We start from the raw sequence: 27,168 nt of genomic DNA, 5'->3' as shown, positions 1-27,168 counted from the left end.
GAGCCACCCAGGCGCCCGATTAGCCACGTTTTTAGTGCTCAATAGGCACATGTTTCTAGTGCCTACCATACTGGACAATGCAGGTCTAGAAGAAGGGAATAGTGAAATGAGGCAGAGAGGAGTCTTGTAATTGATAATCTGGTCTTTAGTGACTTTATTTCCGAGTGCCCAACACTGAGGACGGACTACATTAGGCTGGGGATAAGGGCATGAGAAATAAGGAAATGGAGACAATAAAGTGTTCATTTCTAGGAGCTAGTTTTAATGGGAAAGAAAGAATTCTGGGAGGGTATAGGTTTATCTTTAAGATGGGAGACTGGGGCGCCTGGGTGGCTCAGGCAGTTGAGTGTCCCATTCTTGATTTCCCCTCGGATCGTGGTCTGAGGGTCGTGAGATCGAGTCCCATATTGGGCTCTCCAGTCAGTATAGAGTCTGCTTGAGATTCTTTTTCTCCTTCTTCCTCTGTCCCTTTTCTCACACACGCACGCTGTCGCTCTCTCTCAAATAAAATCTTAACCAAAAAAGGAGGGGCACCTGGGTGGCTCAGTCAGTTAAGCGGCTGCCTTTGGTCAGGTCATGATCCCAGGATCTGCTCAGTGGGGAGCCTGCTTCTCCCTCTCCTTTTGCCTGCTACTCTGCCTACTTGTGCGTGTGCGCGCTTTCTTAAATAAATTAAATACAATCTTAAAAAAAAAAGATGGAGACATTAATAGGCTGATGGTAGAGAATTGGTTTGAAAAATCAAATAGTGTTGTAAAGGAGTAAGATGCTTTGAGATGGAAGGGTAAGGAAGGTTAGAGGAAGCTGATGGATTGTAACGTCCTAGGCAACAGAAGGCAAAGTCATGTGTTAAAGAGTATGAGAGGTGAGGTGGAATGGAGATGCAGGGAACTTGAAGAGAGTGGAGCAGATTTGGAATCTAGTGGAGGTGGGAGAGGCACTGGGCCAGCAGAGGCAGGAAATATGTGTAAAGTGGGAACAAGTATATGCCCAATGAGGGATAAGGGGCTGATTTATTTATTTTTTTATTTAAAAAATTTTTTTATTTGACAGCACAAGAGAGGGAACACAAGCAGGGGGAGTGGAAAAGGGGGAAGCAGGCTTGATCCCAGGACTCTGGGATCATGATGTGAGCCGAAGGCAGATGCTCAGCGACTGAGCCACCCAAGCACCCCAACGGGCTTATTTAAAGTATAGGAATTTCTTGATTGCTATTTGTGCTTGAATTTAATGAAATTTACTTACCTGTTAAAAATCCCTTTTTGGTTTACTTTCAGGGCCATAAAAGTCACTGCAGAGGGGATTTATAGTAGGTTCACACTTGGTTTCCTTCCTGGGAATAAAAGCCACTCTGAAGAAGGAATTTATGGCAACTTCATTTCCCAGAAGTTTTTATGAGTAGTCCTATGGGGGAAGCTCTAAGAAGGCTTCTTTCCACATCTGTTAAATCCAAAATGTCCTCGGCTCAAAGTAATCTTCATATCAACTCTGGGGTTCTGAGTGGGTCCCCACAATACCATACTTGAAGATATTTTGAAGTTAAGGTAATCCCTGCTTTTTAGATAGTGAGTTTTGTGTGTTCAAAATGAAGCCATGCCATAGGCTGCCACTGCCTATCTAATACTCTGTAATATCCTAACTACATATATTCTGCTCTTTGTTCAGCTGCTGAGAGAAAAGTCCAAATAGTAGGAAAAGGGAGTCAGAGGTCTCTATTAAGCATCATTAAGTAAGTAGGATAGAAGAAGTCAGGTTTCTACCAGTAAAGCAGAACCAGGAGGATATATCAGGGACTTGCTGTAAGGAATTGGCTTATGTTTGTGGGGGCTAAGCAAGACTGAAATCTGTAGTATAAATAGAAAGGGATGATCATGAGCAGACTGGAACCCCACAGTCATGTGTTTGTTCACAGGCAAGTCAGGAAAGACCTAGGGGGAAGGGAGAGTAATTGTAGACCCAGATGCTGTGTCTCTTTTTCAGAGAAGGCCTAACACTCTTTAAAGGCCTTCCAGTTGAGTAAATTTGAGTTAACCCAGGATAATCTCCCTTTTGATTAAAGTCGGCTGAGTAGGGACTCCGTCTACAAAATCCCTTCACAGCAGCGCCTAGGTTAGTGTTTGACGGAATAACAGAGGTGTGTGTTCTACTAAATGGCAGCTGCCTCCCTCTGTCCTCCGTGTCTTTTTTTTTTCCTTTAAGATTTTATTTATTTATTTGAGAGCACATGAGAGGGGTTAGGGTCAGAGGGAGAAGCAGACTCCCTGCTGAGCAGGGAGCCTGATGCGGGACTCGATCCAGGGATGCCAGGATCATGAGCTGGGCCGAAGGCAGTCTAACTGGGCCACCCAGGCGCCCTGTCCTCCACGTCTTGAGAGAGAAGGTCCTTTCTTTTTATCCTAACGGAAAACATACTAGAAAGGAAATTCTGGGGACTGTGGTTTAATCCAGCCACACTTACACACCAGAACACCATCACAGATGATAAAATATGTCATGGCAAGAAGTGGATATTTTTATTTTTTATTTAAAGATTTTATTTATTTATCTGACAGCGAGAGAGGGAACACAAGCAGGGGGAGTAGGAGAGGGAGAAGCAGGCTTCCCACCGAGCAGGGAGCCCGATGCGGGGCTGGATCCCAGGACCTTGGGACCATGACCTGAGCCAAAGGCAGACACTTAACAACTGAGCCACCCAGGCGCCCCCAAGAAGTAGATATTGCTTTAAATGGCTTTTAATCCTTATATTCATAAAGAACAGTTCTAGAATTAATAGCACCATATTGGTTAATGAACGAGAAAAGAGTAAAAAATCTGGCCAACATCCAGAAACTTAATGGTCATTATTTTTTAGGATATGTGATTACCAAATGTTAGACATTTCTCATAACTGCATTCTGCTTTGCCTTAGGGTACTTTTCGAGATCACACAGGAAGATGTTTTGTTTCTGGCTTCACCTCTGACCTTTGATCCTTCCGTTGTGGAAATATTTGTTGCTCTATCAAGTGGTGCCTGTCTGCTTATTGTACCAACTTCTGTCAAAGTGCTTCCATCAAAATTAGCTGCTGTTCTCTTTTCCCATCACAGAGTAACTATTTTGCAGGTACATTTCAGGGGCAAATGAAATGCTTTGTCTTTTATCATTTAACATTTTTAAAGTTTTAGAGAATATTTTATATTCCTGTTTTTACAGTAGGTTAATGATAATCTAGTAAGATTATTATGGGTTGTCTCCTGATGATATCACTTAATTTGCTTGACAATGAAAAAAAAAGTTAATTCCATTTAGAAAATTATTTTACTGTCCATTTGGTACAATAATAACTAGAGGAAGTTGACCTTCACTCAAATCTTTTGGGATACACTGCCTCTATTATCTTAAACTTAGGTTTTAGTGGAAAACACAAAGTTAAAGTAAGTTAAATGATAATTAGTTAGGAATTTAGATTTTCTGACTTTTTATATCAGTATATGTTAACTTACGGAAACAAATACTTTGTCATTTTTAAAGATTTTAAGCAATATTTATCTGAAAGTATGTGACTGATACTACATTGCAAGTGGTTAAAGATACTAAAGAGAATTAACAAAATTAGATGCAAATCATGATAAACTAAAAATAGCAGATTTATATCTAGTGTAAGAGACTCAAGGATGTCCTAAAGGCAAAATTTGATATTGACTTTGTTTTTAGGAAGTTTTTCATCCTTAAAAAATATATATATGTATATATATTATATATATATTATATATACAATGAATATAGTAATGTGGCTTGATGGGTATATCAATGCATATAAATTTTCAATCTCTGGTGATCATTCTATCAGTCTGGACAAGACTTTTTTTTTTTAAAGATTATTTATTTTTTTTTTAAAGATTTTATTTATTTATTTGAGAGAGCGAGAATGAGAGAGAGAGCACATGAGAGGGGGGAGGGTCAGAGGGAGAAGCAGACTCCCTGCTGAGCAGGGAGCCCGATGCGGGACTTGATCCCGGGACTCCAGGATCATGACCTGAGCCGAAGGCAGTCGCTTAACCAACTGAGCCACCCAGGCGCCCGATTTATTTATTTATTTTGAGAGAGTGAGAATGAGAGAGAGAGAGAGCACATGAGAGGGGGGAGGGCCAGAGGGAGAAGCAGGTTCCTCGCTGAGCAGGAAGCCTGATGCGGGACTCAATCCCGGGACTCCAGGATCATGACCTGAGCCGAAGGCAGTCGCTTAACCAACTGAGCCACCCAGGCGCCCGATTTATTTATTTATTTTGAGAGAGTGAGAATGAGAGAGAGAGAGAGCACATGAGAGGGGGGAGGGCCAGAGGGAGAAGCAGGTTCCTCGCTGAGCAGGAAGCCTGATGCGGGACTCAATCCCGGGACTCCAGGATCATGACCTGAGCCGAAGGCAGTCGCTTAACCAACTGAGCCACCCAGGCACCCTAGACAAGACTTTAATATAATTTATTTTCCTACAAAATTCAAGGAGTATAATTTTCAGGAAACATTTGCAAAGTACCTTAGCAGATTTGAGAGATAGTTACTAAAGGAAAGGAGACTTTCTGTGTCAAGTCAATGAGTTCTTTCTCTTTAAATCCGCTCCCCTTGCTTAATGTTTTAGCACAGTCTCAGATAAATTTACTCTAGTAGTGGGTTTTAACCTTTTTGGGGTCCTAAATCTTTGCGAAACGGATATACGTTTACTAACTCAGATCCTAGAACACAGCAAGTTGTGCATATAATTTCATGATGATTTTATTTAATTCACAATACTTAATTTGGAGTATTATCAGCAGATCAAATTTGAGTTATTTTTGTTTTTAAAGATTGATTTATTTGAGAGAAGCACAAGCATGAGTAGGAGGGGTAGAAGGAGAGGGAAAGGGAATCTGAAGCCAACTCCTTGCTGAGCGCAGAACCCAACCTGGGGCTCTAGCTCATGATTGTGAGATCACAACCTGAGTCAAAACTGAGCCGGACACTTAACTGACTGTGCCACCCAGGCACCCCCAAATTTTGGGTTTGAGGAAGGAAGAAAAGTACACAAGCTGACAGGCTATACTTTCCTCTGTATTAGGCATGTCTTGTCTTTTTAGAAGTTTGGGGAGGAGGAACTGTAAAGTATCCTCCAAACTGAGGAGGGACTTTGAGATGAAAAAAATGAAGCGGGCAACTCCATACAGTTTACATAGTTTTATGCATGGTAACATACTGACAGGGAGGGATGGATGGATGATGATGTGGAGGGGTGCAGCTATTCTCTGCAAAGACCGGACCTTAGTCTACAGATTTTATAGACCAAAGGGACGTGTAGGGGAAGGCACTATAGTAGGATCAAAGGGTCTACATGTATCTGACAGCCAATCTTTAATTAGATCTTGTGGCACCGTCCCTGCCTCAGAAAGGGGAGAGAATGTGTTATCTTGAACACGTTTATGGAGGGCCGAAGCAAGCCTCCCCCTCCCCCTATCCTGGCCTCAGTGGGCATTGCTAAGCTACATATATTAATCTCCAAAGGTCTTGTAACCCTAGCCACCGATGTGAACAAGATCTCATTAGACTGCCCACATGAACAAGATGGAGTGCTAAGATGGATTCAGTATTGTTAGGTCTCTTATGTCTCATAGTGAGGCATTTGTTGTTAGGGTTCATCTTTTCCTTCCAAAGTCAAATTTCTTATCAAATGATATATAAGTCATCAAGGATTTTTGCCTTTTTGCCCATATAATAGATATTCTATACTTAGAAAGTTTCCCGTATAGATTTTATTTACAAATAATGTTACCTAAAAACCTAATTAGGTATATTTTAAGATTGTGTTTGAGAGCGAGGGAGAGTGACGGGTGAGGGACAGAGGGAGAAGCAGACTCCTCACTGAGCAGGGAGCCTGAATCAGGGCTCCATCCTGGGACTCCGGGATCTTGACCTGAGCCCAAGGCAGATGGTTAACCAACTGAGCCACCCAGGCGCCCCCTAAATGGATATTAAGCAAGGATCTTAACAGGTTAAAAGACAGTACATGCTTTATTAAAGTTTTATTTTATTTTATTATTTTTTAAAGATTTTGTGAGAGAGCACAAGCAGGGGGAGTGGCAGGCAGAGGGAGAAGCAGGCTCCCCACTGAGTAAGGAGCCTGATGCGGGGCTGGATCCCAGGATCCTGGGATCATGACCTGAGCTGAAGGCAGACACTTAACCGACTGAGCCACCCAGGTGCCCCTTTATTAAGGTTTTAAAAATTAAAAAAGAACATCTTGATTTACTGTGGGGGAGAAAGGCCCCAAAGTGAAATGGACTAAGCTTTTGAGGAAATTAAAGACTGACTTTGTTTCAGGAATAAGGAATAAGGACCTTTTTGGCTTTTTACAAACCTAAAATATATTTGAGCTTTTTTTTTTTTTTTTAATACTTTGGGTAGCAAAGTTATATTAAACTTGATGCCCTTTAAAAGTGAAGCCATTTAAGGGCGCCTGGGTGGCTCAGTCGTTAAGGGTCTGCCTTCAGCTCAGGTCATGATCCCAGGTCCTGGGATCAAGCCCCGCATCGGGCTCCCTGCTCCGCGGGAAGCCTGCTTCTCTCTCTCTCCTGCTGCTTGTGTTCCCTCTCTCACTGTGTCTCTCTGTCAAATAAATAAAATCTTTAAAATAAAAGTGAAACCATTTAATTAGCATGAAATCTCAGGTTGCTAGCTACCAAAATGTCAGCATAATAATGTTCAGTTTTATGTGAAATTTTCCTTAGAAATTTTGGAAGGAACCTTAACATTCCCTGTTTTATCTGTTATTTACTAAGCCCTATTTTTCTGTGCCTCGGATGATTTGGTAACAAAGCATATTGACTAGTATTCTGCCACTAAATTTTATTTCAGTTTATGAGTATCTGAAGAGTGTTACTATGCTTTATCGTGCTGAATATTCATAGCTGTGCATTCATTTGTAGAGTTCAATGTTGAAATAATTAGCACCAGAAATTAGGCCAGAACATTTTTTTTTTAAGATTTTATTTATGAGAGAGAACGAGAACAAGCGATCACGTGCACGTAGGGGGAGGAGCCGAAGGAGAGGGACAAGCAGACTCTGTGCTGATAACTAAGCTCAACGCAGAACTCTTAACTCAGGACCCTGAGATCACGACCTGAGATGAAACCAAGAGTCAGATGACCAAGCAACTGAGCTACCCAGGCATGCCTAGAACATTTCATTTTGATAAGAGATTTTCCTTATGATAAAACTTGGTAGAAAGTTTACTTGATTTAGGATGCCTTATAAGTAGGGTGGCCATTATAATTTATTACCAAAAAAAACCCAGAATCTTGAGAGTGAATGGAGGGGCTAAATTCCTAGACAGGAATCTGGAATAGTAAGTTTGTACTGGGATGTAGGGCCATCTTATTACTTAAATATTTTGACAAACCAAGACTTTAATCTTTTTGAATTAAAATTCAAGTTGTCCATTAGAGCTGCTTCTAGCTTTTATTGAAAGAAACCATTTAAAAATCTTGATTCACATGGAAATTTTCTATGGTCAAGTAAAGAGATTGGCAGATCCTCTCCCTGATAGAAAGCAACTATAAAGCTGGAGAAAATTGACAAAGGCGACTACGTCAACACTTTGGAAATCAACCAAAGGCCTACAACTACCTGAAAAGTGTTTGTCTTTAAAAATTGTTGTGTTTTGCATAAAAATGGAATTCGTGGCATTCTAGACTAAGCTGCTCTCCCTGCTTCCCCCAGCACAGTCAAAACAGACTTTTCTGTCAGGGCCTCTTGCTCATAAGGGAGATTATTCAGTTTGGAATGTTAGGTTATGTCCATGCCCAAAAGCACTGTCTGTGGAAATGTGGAAGCAGGCCGGCATGGAGGGCCAAAAACGCCACTGGTTTGAGGTTGTGGTCACAGGGGGAAAGCACATTCTGGGTAAGGCTGCACTTGTGAATCAGACCAGAGGGCCCAAGCACATTCCTGGCTGACCTTGAGGGTATGTGCATGTACATTAGAGACACAAAAGGACCCATGGAAAATAAAAGCTGGATTGGGCTTGAAAATGACCTAAACTTTGAGCTCATCTATCTATACACACAAATCCATCTCTGTGGACAGTCTGTCCAGTCATTGCTTGACTACTGGGCTATGCAGACACAGGGTGACTCGTAGGAAGTGAGACTTAAAAATGAAAAGAATATATATTTAAGGGGCACGTGGGTGGCTCAGGTTATGATCTCAGGGTCCTGGGATCGAGTCCCACATTGGGCTTCTTGCTCATGGGGGAGTCTGCTTCCCTCCCCCCCAACCCCCCCACTCGTGTTCTCTCAAATGAATTTAGAAAAAACATATTTAAAAGAACAACTGAGCAATGACATTAGTGGCCACACATCACCAGGAAGACAGATCTTACAGATTTAATCCAGGCTAGTTAGTAACAAAGAAACAAGCAAAAAAGCAACAAGAACATTTCATAATAAAATGGTCATTACATAAAGAGGTATGTTGTATCAAGATGTAACGATTATAAATGTATATCCACCTAAAAATGGAGGTTCCAAATACATGAAGCAAAATGGACAGGATTGAAATGAGAACTAGGCAACCCAGTAGTTCAAAATTTTAATACCCCACTTTTAACAGTTGAATGAAAAACTGGACAGAAATCAGAACATATAGAAGACTTGAACAACATTTTCAGCCAAATTCCGTTTATAGAACACAATATCCAGTAAATGCAGAATATGCATTCTTTGCAAGCACATTGAACATTTTCTAGGATAGATCATATTCTCAACCACAAAACATTTTTCAGTAAACTTAAAATGTGACCAAGTGGCATTTATTCCAGGAAGACACATTTGGTTTAACATCCAAAAATCCACTGATAATTATGCTTTTTATTCATTATTTAGTATAAATAAATGCAGAAGTATTTGGCAAAATCCAACACGTGTGATGAAGGAAAAAACCTTAAGCAGGAATAGAACTTCCCCAGTGTGATGAAGGGCATCTGCAAAAAACTACAGCTAACATCCTGTTTGGTGAAAGACAGACTACATACTTTTGCCCTAAGATTGTAAACAAGACAAGGATGTTTGCTTTTGTCACTTCTCTTCATCATTACTCTGGTTGGTCCAGGCAGTGCAAAAAGGAAAAAAAAAAAAACCAACACGTTACTGATAGAAGTTAAAGAGTTCAATAAATGAAGAGACATTAAATGTTTATGGATTGAAGTCTCAATGTTGTCAAGATCTATAAACATGGTTCCTATCAAAATCCTAGTAGGCTTTTTGGGGTAGAAATTGATAAATTGTTCCTAAATTTTGTATGGAAATGTAAATGCTAGTCCTGATCTGTTTGATGGACTACTACTCAACAATAAAGAGCCCCACGGTCTTGAGTGTCTGCGCCTCCCCCATTCATTTGTTAAAACCCTAATGAACAACCTAATAGTATTAGGAGGTGTGGCCCTGGGGAGTTTTTAGGTCATGAGGGTGGAGCCCTCATGAAAGGGATTAGTGCTCTTGGAAAAGAGACCCTACAGAGCTCCCTAGCCCCTTCCACCATGTGAGTATACAAGTTGGCAGCCTGTAACCTTGAAAGAGGGCTTTTACCAGAACCGGACCATGATGGCACCCTGATCTTGGACTTAAAGCCTCCGGAACTGTGAGAGTAAATTTCTATTGTTTGTAACCTACCTAGTCTGTGGTATTTTGTTATGTCAGCCTGAACTGAGACAAAAAGGGAATTGATAAATACAACATAGGTGTATCACAAAATATTTATATGGAGTGAAAGAAGTCACGTCAAAACAATACATGATGTGTGATTCCATTTTCATATAATTCTAGAAAATGCCAGCTGATCATTAGGAAAGAGATCAGTGGTTGTCTGGAAAAGGGGTCCAGTCGAAGGGGAGTGTTACAGTGGTAATTTTAGGGCTGAAGAATATATTCATTATTTGGATTATGGTGATAGTTTCACTGATACATCTGTATATCTGTATCTCAATTATATTGTAGGTTTTAAATATGTTCAGTTTATTTTATGTCAGTTATACCTCACTAAAGCTGTTTTTAAAGATCTTTTTTCATATTTTTAGAAACATTTTTTTAATCCTTTATATACTTTTTTCTACATAGAGGTAATGGAAAAGGAAGTATGAACTGATTTTATATATTTTGTCCTTTTTATTTTTAAACCGTCTTGTCTGAACTATCCAATGAAGCATAACTAATGTTTTTCTTAAGTTTTTTGCTAAAGCAAAATTGATATACACATTAAGAAGGTAATGCTGCTTCAGGAGATTTCCAAAATGATTTATAATTTTATAAATACCTCCTTAATTTCCATGTGGGTGCCCAGTGTTAAGCTTTGAACTAATTATTACAGTATTTACTTTTTTAAAGAAGTGAAGGGAAATAAATTATCTTTAATATATTCACAGGCAACACCAACTTTGCTTAGAAGATTTGGATCTCAGCTTATCAAGTCAACCGTTTTATCAGCCAGTACTTCTCTTCGAGTATTAGCCCTTGGTGGTGAAGCATTTCCATCATTGACTCTTCTCAAAAGCTGGAGAGGAATAGACAATAAAACACAAATATTTAATGTTTATGGTATCACAGAGGTATCAAGTTGGGCAACTTTTTACAGGATTCCAGAGCAGTTTCTTAATTCTACTTTGAAGTAAGGGTTTTAATTACTAAATAGACTAGAGAGAAACTGTATTTTTCCAGTGTCTTAACATTAACACTAATAATGTTTTTGATAGGCACTGCAGTAATAATTTTAGAAACACTATTTTACCTAGAATTTTTTTTTTTCAAAGACCCTGTTTTTATTTGACAGAGACAACGAGAGAGGGAACACAAGCAGGGGGAGTGGGAGAGGGAGAAACAGGCTTCCCATGGAGCAGGGAGCCCGATGCGGGGCTCGATCCCAGGGTCCTGGGATCATGACCTGAGCCGAAGGCAGACACCCAACGACTGAGCCACCCAGGCGCCCCTAGAATTTTTATTTTTTAAATATTTTTAGAGGGAGGGTGGGGGAGGGCACAGGGAGAGGGAGAGAGAATCTTTTTTTTTTTTTAAAGATTTATTTGAGAGAGAAATCGAGCGAGAGAGAGCACGAGGGTGGTGGGCAGAGGGAGAAAGAGAAACAGGCTCCCCACTGAGCAGCGAGCCCAATGTGGGGCTTAGTCCCAGGACTCCAGGATCATGACCTGAGCCACCCAGGTGCCCCGGGAGAGAGAGAATCTTAAGCAGGCTCCATGCCCAGCACAGAGCTCAATCTCACAACCCTGAGATCATGACCTGAGCCGAAATCGAGTCAGTTGCTTAACTAATTTGAGCAACCCAGGCGCCCCTGTTTTATCTAAAACTTTAAGCTGGGGATCCAAAACCTTTCTTATAACTGGTGCTACAGATCCTGCTATAACTTTTTTGTGACTAAACAAAAATAAATAACCTATAATAACCTTTCCACCTAACCTTTTCCTCTTGGCAGTCTTTGAATTATAACATAACCAAAACTTTTTTTCTTTATTTGGTATGATGTGATTTAAATACATTGGAAAATCTCCTATTCAAATAAATTTAAATGTGGTTTGGGTTGTTGTGTTTTCATAGATCTGAATTGCCGGTACCACTGGGATTTCCACTGCTTGGAACAGTAGTTGAAGTCAGAGATACTAATGGTTTCACAATTCAGGAAGGTCGTGGCCAAGTATTTTTAGGTGGTTTTACCTTTGTTGATTGGGAATATCTTTTTTTTTTCCCCCCAAGAAAATAATCTGTTTAATTTTATTCTTTGATCAATTTGTCTTATGTCTGGTATTCTTTTCAATGATGATAATTTTTAAATTTCATTCTCACAGTCATGAAACATTTAATATGTTACCATAATTATTTCACATAACAATGTTTGATACCCTTAGGGAAAATATAAAAGTAATGTAAAAATTGCAAGTTGGATCTTTATATTTATAGCCAAAATTCTCTATAATCAGTATTCTAAATTTTTTTAATCACACATATGTTTTTAGAAATCTTGTTTTATTTATTTTACTGAGGTTATTGTATTTAATTTTACCAGGTAACATTTAAAAGTGTGCTGCCCCCTTTCCTTATAAATATTCAAAATGTGAAACTTAGTAACTGAACTTTTGAAGATGTTCTTGATTTGATGGTTTTTAATATATTTTCCGTGGATTTTTTTTTTTTTATTACACTGGTGTTTATATCTTGTGAAGGTGGCAGAAACAGAGTATGTTTTCTTGATGATGAAATGACAGTACCACTTGGCATGATGCGAGCCACAGGAGACTTGGTGATGGTGAAAGATGGACAGATGTTTTTCTTGGGCCGAAAGGACAGTCAGATCAAACGACATGGCAAACGTCTTAACATTGAACTTGTGCAACAGGTAGAACTATTTAAATACTAAGTGTCTACTAACATATGTAGGTTTTAGAGGTAGCCTCCACCAGTTTTCTGTGCCAGCATTCTCTATTAACGTTATTTAAACCTAAGATTTTTTGTATTAATGATGGATTACAATAATAGGTGTGGGTTATTCAGTGTGCCCTTATTCCCAGCATGAAGAAAGAGTTGTTTTTTTAAGTAAGTGACAGAATGGATTTTTATAACTGAAAATAATGGTTTACTTTGCTCTGGGAGCAATTATTTTTGAAAAACATGAAGAACCCAGTGTGCTGCTAATAGCAGTACTAGCAGTTGATTTTTTTTTCTTTAAGTGTCTAGTTATTTTACATTTTAATTTGACTGTGTTGATTTCAGACATGAGAAGTTTGAGCATGTATGAAGTTTGCTTTTAAATGTCCTCTGACAAATTGGGATAATTTCTCTCATAGGTTGCTGAAGGACTTCAGCAAGTGGAGTCTTGTGCAGTTACATGGTATAATCAGGAAAAATTAATTCTGTTCTTGGTGTCCAAAAATGATTTAGTAAAGGAATACATCTTTAAAGAACTGCAGAAGCATCTTCCAAGTCATGCAATTCCAGATGAACTTTTGTTGATTGATTCTCTACCATTTACATCTCATGGTAAAATCATTTGAAGCAGATATGTTTCAGTGCCAAATGAATACTAATCCATAACTAGTTTAAAGGCCTTTTAAATCCTTATTATTCTAAGTAATATTAGCATATATTGTGGTAGACCTCTATTAAGTGCTTTGTATAATTAACTCATTTTATCTCTAGAAAATCCTGTGAGTAGGTAATATAATTCCCATTTACAGATATGGAAAATAAGGCTTAAAGAGGTTAAGTAATTTTCACAAAACCGCTGGTTAATGGTAGAGTTGAAATTCTAAGACTTTTTGATTTTAAAACATAATGTTCTTAATAACCATATTGCCTTCCCAGTTTCATCTTTATTTAATATTTACATCAAAATGCAGTAATTGTTCAGTTAGTAGGACCATTTTTTAACTCTTTAAATAAAGTAAACATTAGCTCTTCCTTTCTTACTACCCATTACATTCTTGGTAGCGTGGGCTTACATTCTTTAGAATTGATTATCTTTCACAAACTATTCTATAAGATTTCAAACTTTTACACTGAAAAATGTGTGGATTCTTATGACTAATGAAGATAGAAAGGGTTTGAACTGAAATTTTAAAATAATTTCTCTTTTTAGGCAAAATTGATGTTTCAGAGTTAAACAAGATATATTTAAACTATTTAAACTTGAAGTCTGAGTGCAAACTCAATGGAAAAGAGGAACTCTGGGGAAAATTACAGTATTTGTGGAAGGTATAACTTTTAAGATACAAATTTGTTATAAAGAAGTTATGTTATATCTTTTGGGACTATTAACATCCTAATATGGCTGATAGTGTTTTCTAAGAATGTTATTGATGCCCAAATGTTAAGTAATGTTAAGTAATATACCGTTGTTTTTTCAATTTGTATTAAAATAGGATTAGGTTCTCTACTGTAAAATTAAGCTCCCCATAAAGAAATTTATTAGAAGTGAGGTAGACAGGGATGCCTGGGTGACTCCGTCGGTTAAGCCTCTGCCTTTGGCTCAGGTCATGACCCCAGGGTCCCAGGATCGAGCCCCACATCAGGCTTCCTGCTCAGTGGGAAGCCTCCTTCTCCCTCTGCCTGCTGTCCCTGCTCTCTTCACTCACTCTCTCTCTCTCTCTGACAAATAAATAAAATCTTTAAAAAACAAACAAAAATAAGTGAGGTAGACATAAAAGGCACAGGTAGACAAGACCCATCTTGACATAACTTTTCCCCGATGGGGCAGTGGAGTACGGTGCTTGTCAGAGTTGAGAAAAATGGCCAAATATTGCTTTACTACAATCTGTGATATAAGGGCTTATGTCATTATTCCTGAGGAACTTGCAGTAACAACAGATCTTCCTCAATTTAAAATGGGATTACATCTGGATAAACCCATTGTAAGTTGAAAATTTCATAGTCAAAATGCATGTAATACAACTACCGAACATTGTAGCTTAGCCTAGCCTACCTTAAATGTGCTCAGAACACTTATATTAGCTTACAGTTGGGCAAAAACATCTGACACAAAGCCTATTTTATAATAAATTGTTGAATATCTCAGGTAATTTATTGAATACTGTACTGAAAGTGAAAAACAGAATGGTTGTGTAGGTACAGAATGGTTACAAGTATATCAGTTGTTTACTCTTGTGATCACGTGGCTGACTGGGAGCTGTGGCTGGCTGTTCCTGCCCAGCATCAGGAGATCTATGTTGCTTGACTGGGAAAAGATCAGAATTTGAAGTACAGTTTCCATTGAATGCATATTGTTTTCACACCATTGTGAAGTTAAAAAATCTTAAGGGGTGCTAAGCATCTGACTCTTGATTTAGGCTCAGGTCTTGATCTCAGGGTCATCAATTCAAGCCCTGCATTGGGCTCTACACTGGGTATGGAGCCTACTTCAACAACAACTTAAGTCAAATCATTTTAAGTTGGGGACTGTTTGCATATATAGAAATATGTATAGCAAACAATTTAAAAAATTTATTTGGAGGGGCGCTTGGGTGGCTCAGTCGGTTAAGTGTCTGCCTTTGGCTCAGGTTGTGATCCAGGGGTCCTGGGATTGAGTCCCCTATTGGGCTTCCTGCTCGGCGGGGAGCCTGCTTCTCCCTCTCCCTTTGCTCCTCCCCCCATGTTCTCTCTCTCTCTTTCTCTCTCTCAAATCTTTAAAAAAATAAAAAATTTATTTTGAAATACGTATATATTACAACCATAGGTCAGTACAGTTTTTCTTAGATAAAATGTGGAGCTTTCTGAAGGTTCTGAAAAGAGGATGTAATTGTATAGTCTTGTTTGAAAGTAAAGGATAGCTTGATAAGTCTCACTTCATTCTTAGATTCTTGGAATATAATTTTGATTTAGTGAAGCGAATGAATATAAATACTGTTCCCATATTATAGAAATATCAGATATTAGTATTTTGTGGAGTTTATATTTTAGTAAATCATATTTTTATAATTCCACTTGCTATTTTATGGGTAGGAAAAGTGCTCTAAAGGGAAATATTACTTGTAGTTTTAGAGTGAGTTTGTGACAAAATTGGTAGCATGGTGATCGTCTCCTTTACTAAAAAGAAAATACCTTTAAAGTTTATTTTAATTATCAAAATATTTATTTTGTGTATCTTGTTCATATCATTAATGTAAGTACTATGCTGTATATATTACCTATAAATTGGTTGAATTGTTTTGGTTTTAGTCCTTTACTTCACCGTATTTCTCCCTTTTCTCATCTATAGTCTATTCTGAATCTCTCAGAAGATCCTTTGAAGGTTCCTGATGAGTCACTCTTTTTAAATAGTGGTGGAGATTCCTTAAAGTCCATACGGCTCCTCAATGAGATTGAGAAACTAGTTGGCACATCAGTACCTGGGCTTCTGGAAATTATTCTAAGCAGTTCCATTTTAGAGATTTACAATCACGTCCTTCAAACAGTGTTTTCAGATGAAGATCTGGTATTTAGCAAGAATTATGCCACAAAAAGAAAATTCAGCAACATTAATCAAGAAGAAACCAGTGGAAAATCTTTACATCAGAAATCTGTTATGACATTAAGTTGTGACAACGAGCTAACTGCTTTTACTGCAGTGAGCAGAGGGAGTCAGCTTTTGTCACTGAATACTAAATTTTTAACTAAGTTAGGACTTTGCTCTTCAGCTCATTCTTCTGAATTAATTTCACAGACTAATATTCAAAATGTGAAAAGCTTAAATCCTCCAGCTCTTACTGGCAAGTCAAAAGATCCATCCCATGTTGCAGAAGTTTCTGAAGAGGGAACATGTGTAACAGCAGCCAAGAAAATGGAGCTACACGTGAGATGGAAGTCAGACACGGGCAAATGCGTGGATGCTTCACCTCTAGTTGTAATCCCCGCTATTGATAAGTCATCCACAACTGTGTACATTGGCTCCCATTCTCACAGAATGATGGCAATTGACCTTCACTCTGGGAAGGTGAAATGGGAACAGATTTTGGGAGATCGAATTGAATCCTCAGCGTGTGTATCTAAGTGTGGAAACTTTATTGTAGTAGGTAAGTTTCTGAATTTGAGGTTTATAGAGTTAAACTTAATTACCATATGATAATGCTAGTACGAGCAAGTTAAATTTAAAAACTTATGTATGGTGGGTTTGGTGGTTGTTAAAGAGTAATGGTTGGGGCGCCTGGGTGGCTTAGTCGTTAAGTGTCTGCCTTCGGCTCAGGTCATGATTCCGGGGTGCTGGGATTGAGCCCCGCGTCAGGCTCCCTGTTCTGTAGGAAGCCTGCTTCTCCCTCTCCTGCTCCCCCTGTTTGTGTTCCCTCTCCAGCTCTCTCTCTGTCAAATGAATAAAGTCTTTAAAAAAAAAAAAAAAAAGAATAATGGTTACCCACATGCTAACTCACAGTGTGGGCCTTGGGTCCTAGTCTCTGGATTTGAGCCTAGCTCTAAAACTGTTCTCAGCTCTGTGAACTTTGACAAGTTGCTGAAACCTCTTAGGACCTCATGTGTTCTTATGAGTATATGGGTATAATAAATAAAACATGTTGCACCGTAAATTGTCCCAAAACCTAATGGTTTAGATTAAGTAACAAACACGTGCCAGTTTCTGAGGTCAGAAAGGAGCAGCTTAGCTGGAAGTCCTGGTTCAGCGTTTCCCATGTGGCTGCAGTCATCTGAAGGCTTGACTTGGGCTAGAAAATCTACTTCCAGGACAGCTGACTCATACTGCGGCCAGCAGAAGGCTTCAGTTCCGAGCTGGTTCGAGCTGGGACCGGAAGCTTTCCAGCTTTGTTGTTTCCAGACTTTGTTGTCATGTGGGCCTCACAACCTTGAGTGTCCTTACAACCTGGCAGCTAACTTCCCTCAGAGTGAGTGCTCTGAGAGGTGGAGGGAGGGGGAGAGGAGGAATGCAGTACTTCTATGCCTTCGTCTCCAAAGTTGCGTACCATCATTTTTGCTTCTGTTCATTAGAAGCACATCATTGAGCCTGGCCTATACTCAAGGGGAGGGGAATTTAGCCTCCAGATCTTGAAAGGAAGAGTATCAGAGAATTTGTGGACAGATTTTAAAACCACTACAATCATCATAGAGCTTTCTTTTTTTTTTAGTTTCTTATTTTAATTCCAGTATGGTTAACATAGTGTTACATTAGTTTCAGGTGTACAATATAGTGACTCAGCAATTCTATATATTAGTCAGTGCTTATCATGACAAGTGTCTTCTTTAATCCCCATCACCTGTTTCACCCCAACCATTAGTTTGTTCTCTAGAGTTAACTGTCTGTTTCTTGGTTTGTCTCTCCACCCCCCACCCCGCCACCCTCATTTGTTTGGTTTCTTAAATTCCACATACATCATTGAGCTTTGGAGAAGGTGAAGTGAGATCATTGCTTATGAATCCTTTGATACGTTGCAAGGTACTGACTCATTAAGTGTTAGCTACCAGCTGCTATTCAGTTTCACTAAGGTATGTGACTTTAAGAATATGGGGTCCAGGTGTAATGCCTCTCCTTGACTACCGTTCTCTTTACTTCCTCTGCTACATAAAGTTTTACTTTATCTGCTTATCGATTCTTGTGTGAAGCGGTTAGGAGTATGTCTCCCTACTTGTGGTATCCTAGCTGGTATCTACTTGAATCTGAGTTTGATCCTTCCCTCTTGCCCATGTACATTTTGAAACATATGCTACAGGAAACTTTTAGTGATCCATGTGCTCACACGTGTCATTCCCATCCTGAAAGTCAGCTCATGTAAGTTACTGTTTGTAGCCCAAGAGTCAAGGCCTGTGGCACATGGTGGTCACTTAGTACTTCAAACATTTTTTTCTAAGATTTTCTTTATTTGAGAGGGAGAGCAAGCATGAGCAGGGGGAGGGGCAGAGGGAGATGCAGATTCCCTGCTGAGCAGGAAGCCCGACCTGGGGCTTTATCCCAGGACCTGAGATCATGACTTGAGACAAAGTCAGAGGTTTAACTGACTTCAGCCACCCAGGTGCCCCAACATTTTTAAATTAAGATATAATTTACATACAGTAAAACTTACCCTCTTTATAGCTCTGTGTTTTGACAGATGTGTACTGTCACGTAAGCACTACTACAATCAAGAGTTCATTACTCAAAAGGTTCTGTGTCACTCTGTAGTCATCCCTCCTCCTACTCCTAACCCCAGGCAACCACTGATCTGTTTTCTGTCCCTCTAGTTTTGCTTTTTCTAGTTTTTGCTTTTGAGTCTGGCTTCTTTTACTTAATATGTGTTTGGATTCATCCATATTGTTGCCTGTATCAACAGGCTTGTTTTTTTTTGAGCAAGAGAGAGCCCATGTGAGCCGGGGTGGGGGCATGGTAGAGAGGCAGGCATGGGGCTCAGTCTCACAGTCCTTAGATCAATACCTGAGCCCTAAATCAAGAATGGGACGCCCCACTGACTGAGCCACCTAGGCACCCCAAGAGGTTTTTTTTTTTTTATTGCTGGAAGTATTCTGTTGTGTGGATATACCAGATTTTGTCCATTCACATGTGGGTTATTTCCAGTTTTTTTCCCCCCAGTTTTTGATAATTATGAATAAGACTACTGTAGCATTTGTGAATAGGATCTTGTGTGAATATAAGTTTTTCACTTGGGTCAGTACTTAGGAGGTGGAGATTATACAGTAAGCATAATTTTAGTAAAAAATGCCCAAAATGTTTTCCAAGTTGACTGATCCACTTTGCATTACCACCATCAATATGTGAGAGGTCGTTCCACATCCTTGCTAACACCTGGCATGGTGAATTTGAAAATATTTTTATTTTAGCCATTCAGATTGTTATGGTGTGGTATTTCATTATGGTTTTAATTTGCATTTCCTTAGTGACTAATGATGTTTCTTTTTATGAACTTAATTGCCATCTGTGTATCCTCTATGACCTGTCTCTTCAGATTTTTTGCCTAGTTTTTTGTTACGTTTGTTTTCTTATTGGGTTCTGAGAATATTATGTATTCTGGATACAACTCCCTTATCAGATAGATATTTTGCATATTTTCTCCTAGTCTGTGGCTTCCCCCCCCTTTCTTTCGTTAACATCATGTCTTTTGAAGAGAAGTTAATTTTATTAAAAAAAATTTTTTTAAAAGATTTTATTTTTATTTATTTGACAGAGAGACAGCGAGAGAGGGAACATAAGCAGGGAGAGTGGGAGAGGGAGAAGCAGGCTTCCTGCCGAGCAGGGAGCCTGATGCAGGGCTCCATCCCAGGACTCTGGGATCACGACCTGAGCTGAAGGCAGACACTTATCGACTGAGCCACCCAGGCGCCCGAGAAGTTCTTAATTTTATTTTTTTTTCCAGATTTTTTATTTTTTTATTTTATTTTATTTATTTGAGAGAGAGAATGAGAGAGAGCACGAGAGGGAAGAGGGTCAGAGGGAGAAGCAGACTCCCCACTGAGCAGGGAGCCCGATGTGGGACTCGATCCCGGGACTCCAGGATCATGACTTGAGCCGAAGGCAGTTGCTTAACCAATTGAGCCACCCAGGCGCCCAAAGTTCTTAATTTTAATGAAGTCCAGTTTGTCATTTATTTTCTTTTATGGACCATGCTTTTGATGTTCTATCCAAGAAATTTTTGCCAAACCCAACGTCACAAAGATTTCCTTCTGGAAATGAACTGAACTGAAAGAAATTTTTCATTACCCAGCTGAGTCGTGGGGTACTGCACTGTGTAGGACATTTCTCTTCACCATCACTAAGCAGACCACTTTCTTGCTACTAAGTAGTAACTGCTCGAAAGAAAACAGCACCACAGTTATTCTGGAATTGGGCCTTAAGTGAGCAGCTGTGGTAATAAGCATAGGCAGAGCCGAGGAGAGAATGGTGGGCCAGTGCCCAAAGTCAACTTCCCCTGATTTACACGCACTGCAGGGAACTTGAGTGATCTTCACTTTGTAGGTTTTGAGCATTCCTGCTTCCCCCTGGGTTACTCTGGCTGCCCGGAGTTAGGGACTGCTGCCCTAGCCTCCCATTCATTGCAGCAGTTTGGGAGAAGCAGTCTTGCTGTAGTAAAGTACATGGGCTCTGGAGCTTGACTTCTTGGATTCAGTCCTCGCTCTGCCACGTCAGCTGGATAGTTTTACCCTAGTAACTTAAGCTCTCTGTGCTTCCTTTTGTCATCTGTAAAATGCAAATATAATAGCACTTGCCTCACTGGGAGGATTCCATGAATTAATAGATGTAAAATTCTTAGAACACTTCACAAGGTAAAAGCTCAGTGAAGGCTGGCTATTGTTAACATTAGCATTTCTTGAACACCTTCTATGCACTGGGTACTTATCCATATTATCTTAATTATCGCATTAAGGAGTAGATGTATCCACATGCCGCAGAAAAATAATCTGAGGCTCAGTGATGCTGGGTAATTTCCCCAGGATGGCCATGAAGAGATTTGATTCTGGGTCTGTCAAAGCCTCTCTCCACTGCAGTGGAGAGTGTTTTCTCAGTAGTGAAGCACTTTAGGGTACTTTAAACAAAATAAGGTATACCTACTAAATAAGTATTTTTTATAAGTGGTTACTGTTTGGTTTCTGCTTTACATTGCTGAAATTTAAATCTGAGCTGAACACAGATGTACACGTGAAGAGCATCAAATATAAATTGTCATGATTTAGGCTAAAGAATTATTTTCCAGTGACATATTTAAATCTCATCTTTTCTATTTTGTTTCCCAACAGGCTGTTATAATGGATTAGTCTATGTTCTGAAAAGTAATAGTGGAGAAAAATACTGGATGTTTCCTACTGAGGATGCTGTCAAAAGCTCAGCAACCGTGGATCCAACCACAGGACTCCTTTACATTGGATCTCACGACCAGCATGCATATGCATTGGATATTTATGTAAGAACTCACCTCATCAGTTTCTTATCATAAGCTTAGAAGAGTGTGAAACTGTCAGGTGCTCTTGACTAAGGGAGCAGATATTAACTATTCCCTAAGTTTAGCATTGTGGTCTGGGAAGAATGAGTTAATTAACAGTCTTAATATCTGAAGACATTTTTAACTTCCTAACCAGATTTTCACAAATAAATTTGCTACTCAGAGTTCTTAAATATAAAGAACTTAGAATACTGTCTTGACAATAGAAAAGAGTCACAAAGGAAAATATCAGTAAGACCTGATAAGTTGGGGAAATAATTTGAAGCAAATGTAATGGTTAAGAATAATTGATAAGAATAAATGGAAATAAAGAACAAAAACAAATTATAAAGACCCAGATAGAAAAAAAACAAGAGATATAAACATAAAAGACCCCAAAGAAGAAATGCCTAGTAAATATATTTAAATGTTTCATACCTTTAATAATCAAAGGAATGAAAATTTAAAACTATGTAATGAAGAAACAGATAGTATTAGATCAGAATGGTATGGTAAATGCTGGTGAGAGTAGGGGGAGGTTGTAACTAGTGAAGCCTCTGAGGAAAACAGATTGGCCACAGGTAACTTTCATACCCCCCCTTTTTTTTTAGATTTTATTCATTTATTTGACAGTGCAAGCCAGGGGGAGGGGCAGAGGGAGAAGCAGGCTCCCGGCTGATCCCAAGACCCTGAGATCATGACCTGAGCCAAAGGCAGACGCTTAACTGACTGAGCCATGCAGGTGCCCCTCATATCCTTTGATTAAGTAAAATTTTTCTATCCTGGCAAACCAGAGACATGGACATGTATTTACACCAAGATGTCTATTCCTAAGTTGTTCATAATACCAGGAAATTAGTTCTAAACAATTTTCAGTGATAAATTATTTTATCTTCAAATGGGATATTATGCGTTAAAGTAATATCTGAAGAATTTTACCAAATAAGTGAGCTAAAGTAGATACCAAGTAAGGGGGCCTGGATGGCTCAGTCAGTTAAGCGTCTGCCTTCAGCCAGGTCATGGTCCCAGGATCCTGGGATTGAGCCCCACCGTTGGGCTCCCTGCTCAGTGGGGAGTTTGCTTCTCTCTCTCCCTCTGCTCCTCCTCCCTGCTTGTTCTCTTTCTGTCTCTCTCAAATAAATAAAATCTTAAAAAAAAATTAGATACCAAGTATATATTCAGAATGATCTCAACTATATTGTGTATGTCCCAAAAAGATCAAAAGGGAAAATGCTAAACTATTAACAGTGGTTGTCTCTGGGTGGACCTTGTCTTCTTTATACTAACTTAAATCTCTACAAGTAGCCTATATTACTTTTATACTAAGAATAAAAAGCTACATTAACTAAATAGATGTATCACGAGGATTAGGACATGTAGATTTATTAACCACCAACAGAAACCAATTAATTTGCTCTCTTATTTGCAGAAAAAGAAGTGTGTTTGGAAGTTAAAATGTGGAGGAACGGTCTTTTCTTCCCCTTGTTTGAGCCTGATTCCACAACATTTATATGTGGCTACACTGGGAGGACATTTATTGGCTATAAATCCTGTAGGCATAAAATATGTATTGATTTTATTATCTATTTTTTAAATGTTTTATTTTTGCAATTTGAAAGTTTTTAATTAGATATAGCCGAGCTCTTACTGAACCAGAACTCATTAAAAATGATTGACATGAAGTCTAGAAAGATGAGAAAATAGAAGTTCTGTGTGTGTGTCTTTTATGTTTTTTAAGTTGGCAGAATTTTCTCAATGATATTCGAACTTAGAATGGTTTGAGGATAGATCTTATATACTAATTATTTCCTGGTTTTATTGTAAGTTTTTATCTCAGCTCTCATAAAGAGCACTAATTTTATAGCTGGGTATATGTACTAGCTTCATTTATGACATCAGCATACCATTATAGCTTATTCTGATGTTTATAGCTTTGCCTCTGGGAGATATATGTTTGTTTTATAAAGGGTAATTGATTAGTAGAATGACTTAAATGCTGTGAATTGCTTTTTGCCCATGGCAGGCTACTGGGAACAGAGTTTGGAAACATTCCTGTGGAAAACCACTGTTTTCTTCTCCACGGTGTTGCCTGCAGTATGTTTGTATTGGCTGTGTGGATGGGAATTTACTCTGCTTTACTCACTTTGGAGAACAGGTGAAAAATTTCTGGTTCTATTTTATGTATCTTTCTCCAAGTCATGATAGTTGGTGACAACTAAAGTAAAATTTTATAAACATCATCATTCAACTCAGTGTTGAAAACTAGTTTGATTTTAACTGTCAAACAGTGGGTTTCTTAATTTTTGCATGATGGGATAGTAGATTGAAGAGTCTACTCAAGCATTGTTCTACTTGTGCCATGCCCTCCTCTAATTTTAAAACCTTTACCAGCTTTTAGCCAATTTTATTATAACTTCTGTTGAGGTTTTGAACATTTAAAGAAGCCCCTGCTTTTTCTATGAAAATGGAAATAGGTTGCATAACCCAAATTGCATTGAATGGACGTCCCATCTGCAACTTCATGATCGGCAGGGAGGCTTCTTCTGGGCAGCATGAGATCTTTTTTGTTGGGAGCATCATCTCCACTTGTGTATCCACAGGCCACGGTCACTGCTAGCACAGCTGGTGCTGGGTGTGTGATCTGGGGGGTTGGTGGTCTTGAGCGCACAAGTTCCAACCTGAGTTAGCCCATTCATGGCCAAGTGGATTCTGGTGCTTTTCATTCTACTTTCAGCCCTCATAGCCTAGCACTTCCTCTTGCTGTGCGACAATTACTTTGTGATGAAATCTTTTATTATAATAGTTCACTTACTATTTTATTTGTAAAATAGTTTGAATATATTCTCACCTTAGATTCCTAAGAAGGAAGAAGAGGCAATTTTTTTTTTTTTTTTGGATGAACCATAGAAAGATGAAAGTGATTTTGTCCAAGTGAGGGACAGAATTAGGAGTACAAATCCTATTTTGTGAAGATGTCCACTGACTTCATTTTGTTTTTCTTATGCTGCTGTTACTGTGCATTTGCAAACATGGTCTTCACTTCACTTAGGCCTCCTTGTCTTTTCTTCAAAATGTTGGCTGACAGGTTTGTCTGTGGTAGCTTTAAAATAAGCAGATAGTCTATATCCACAGGGCAAACCCACAACTCCTAGCTTTTTGTTTAAACTTTTCATTTCAATTCTTGCACAGAAACTCTTCCTTTCAGCCCACTTCTTTTTCCTTACAATTGGGAGAATATAATAAGGTACAGTTTTTAATTAGATACATTGAAAACTGAGTGCAGTTTTGTCTTTCACTTTGCATCTCTAAACATAGTAGTAGTAGCTCCTCCTTGAATGGGGTTCAAAATTAATTTTATTTCATTCTGTTGTGCATAGCAGTGACTCATGTAATAAGACTCCATTGTATTTTGTTCTAGACTTTACCCCTGGGACAGAAGTCTAATTTGAGAATGCTTTTCAGAAGAAGCCATTATTTCCTGTGTGTGTGTGTAGTTCAGTAGCCTTCACCGCTTACATTTGTGTTAAGAACAGAGCTTCACTATACAGGAGAATTGACATTAGATGAATGAATTATTTTTGTCTTTATCATCCTTCAGGTTTGGCAGTTCTCTACCAGTGAACCAATCTTTTCATCCCCATGTGCCTCAGCATCAGAGCAAGAAATATTTTTTGGTTCCCATGATTGCTTTATCTACTGTTGTAATATGAAAGGTCACCTCCAGTGGAAATTTGAAACTACTTCACAGGTGTATGCAACACCGTTTGCTTTCCATTACCAAGAAGGTAACAATGAAATGTTGCTGGCAGCAGCATCTACTGATGGGAAACTGTGGATCTTGGAATCTAAGAGTGGACAATTGCAAAGTGTATATGAACTTCCTGGGGAAGTTTTCTCTTCTCCTGTGGTCTGGGAATCAATGCTTCTTATTGGATGCAGAAATAATTATGTTTATTGTCTGGATTTGTTGGGTGGCTATCAAATATAATCAAGTTCAGTCCTTATTGGATTATCTGAGACATCTGAAAATATTATAGAGCATTTGGATAGTCTTATTTTATATTAAAGATTATATTTTGCCTAAGAAACTTGTCTTTATTGGAGAACGATCATATTTTACTTCCTGTAGGAGCAACAAATGCTTTTAAAAGGTATTATAGGACAAAAAAGATCAATTTATTTAGTACCACTTTCTTTTAATTTCTTTGAATTAGGCTACAGATATTCTACTTTGGGTTTTTTTTTTTTTTCTTTTTTCTTTTTCATAGAAGACTTCTGTGAAAAAGAAGATCAGAATATACCTGGTGGGTTAAAAACTTAGTCCATGATGTTATGCACCATTTACCTATTTACAGTGAGATTCGTAACAAAAGGTTCTCAAAGGTAGGATCTTTTTGTCAAATTAGGTTTCTTATTTAGTATTTTTAAATGAACAAAATACCAGTATTATATCTATAGATCTGTCTCTTCTCATAGTAGAGTTTTAAGTTGATTTACCCTCTTTTTTCAATTTTTTGATACACAAAAGTTAGTGAATATTTTTGTACCTCTGTTTCTCAATTTATTAGATTTTGTGATTGTAGGTCTCTTTTTGTTCACTGGCTTGGTGGAAGGGAACATAAAGAAAACCAGGAAGGGAAAAAACCCTATATACTCTTAAGTATCCTGATTTCTCATAATATGTATGGTTTGGGGCTGGAGCTGCTTCTCCAGTCCCAGAGCACTTTGCTCATAGCTGCATTTGCCTGGCACGAAGTTGCCCCTAGTGAACTGTACCTCCTCCAGGGAGCTATGCCCTTTCTGCATCCTCATTCTCTTGTACTTGGACTTAGTCCGTGGTTTGCTTTAGCCAATAGAGTGCAGTGGAGGTGACACTATTGTCACTTCTGAGCCTAAGCTTTAAGAAGTCCTGGCAGCTTCTGCTTTCATGGGATGCCTGAGCTGCCACCTAAAATCTGGCAGCCAGATGGAAAGGCATGTGGGAAGGGAGGGGCCCTGACACTGTGCTATAAAACCTGAGAAAGCCAGATCACAGGGACAGGTGAAGCCACACACATTTGCCTTCGGCATCCCAGCCAACCCCCAGCTTTTCAGGCTATCCTGATGCCAGACGTTTAATTCCTCACTCACAGGATCCTGAGAAATAATAAAATGGCAGTTGTTTCAAGCCACTAAGTTTTAGGGTAGTATATTAGGGTAGTAAGTTTTGGGTGGTAGTAGTGAAGATTACTGGAACAGAAGTTACGTGTTCTTCTTTCCCACATCACTTAAATTACTCAAATCGATGGACAGATGTCTCAGTTTTCTTTGAAATTTCATGATCTAGTTCAGGTAATAAAGCAGTTTTTTTTTTTTCTTCTAGAATATTAGGAATTTAGCCACTAGTGGTAGTAGTAACTATTTAGGGCATAATTACATCAGACACTTGTGCTAAAGCACTTAAAGTAACAAAAATGTTTCCTATTTACCTTCCCTTCCTCTCTACTAGAAAATTGATACTATGTTATCAATTTCATTTGTCCATTTATTCTTCAGTAAAGTCCCAAATATCAAACATGCCAGAATTCTTAGCTGCAAGCTATAGAAATCAACTTAGGCTATTTTAAGCAGAAAAGAATTTTTTTTTTAGGATTTTGAGAGAGCGAGCACAAGCGAGGGGGAGAGGGAGAAGCAGACTCCCCACTGAGCAGGGAGCCTGATGCGGGACTCGATCCCAGGACCCTGGGATCATGACCTGAGCCGAAGGCAGACGCTCAACTGACCCACCCAGGCGCCCCTAAGCAGAA

General features: G+C 38.9%; 1 protein-coding gene across 7 annotated transcripts in view; it reads left to right on the top strand.

The window, feature by feature from the left end:
* The window catches only part of AASDH (aminoadipate-semialdehyde dehydrogenase), a 39,491-nt gene that overhangs the window by 10,118 nt on the left and 2,205 nt on the right, over positions 1-27,168 (top strand). For 4 of the 7 annotated variants that reach the window (XM_027597492.1, XM_027597491.1, XM_027597493.1 and 1 more), the window contains exons 5-15: positions 2,909-3,101; positions 10,424-10,665; positions 11,607-11,713; positions 12,230-12,402; positions 12,851-13,043; positions 13,642-13,757; positions 15,757-16,549; positions 21,201-21,364; positions 22,812-22,934; positions 23,406-23,537; positions 24,981-25,457. In XM_027597492.1, coding sequence (XP_027453293.1) covers positions 2,909-3,101; positions 10,424-10,665; positions 11,607-11,713; positions 12,230-12,402; positions 12,851-13,043; positions 13,642-13,757; positions 15,757-16,549; positions 21,201-21,364; positions 22,812-22,934; positions 23,406-23,537; positions 24,981-25,370 — 2,626 coding nt within the window. In that variant the 3' untranslated portion in view covers positions 25,371-25,457. Of the gene's footprint in view, positions 1-2,908; positions 3,102-10,423; positions 10,666-11,606; positions 11,714-12,229; positions 12,403-12,850; positions 13,044-13,641; positions 13,758-15,756; positions 16,550-21,200; positions 21,365-22,811; positions 22,935-23,405; positions 23,538-24,980; positions 25,458-25,650; positions 25,766-27,168 lie in introns of those variants that run through there. The other 3 variants (XM_027597497.1, XM_027597496.1, XM_027597498.2) reach the window with 3 other exon arrangements.

Source organism: Zalophus californianus, chromosome 2 (genome assembly GCF_009762305.2).
Source record: "Zalophus californianus isolate mZalCal1 chromosome 2, mZalCal1.pri.v2, whole genome shotgun sequence".
Taxonomy (NCBI): domain Eukaryota; kingdom Metazoa; phylum Chordata; class Mammalia; order Carnivora; family Otariidae; genus Zalophus; species Zalophus californianus.
This window is presented reverse-complemented; position numbering and strand designations above follow the sequence as displayed.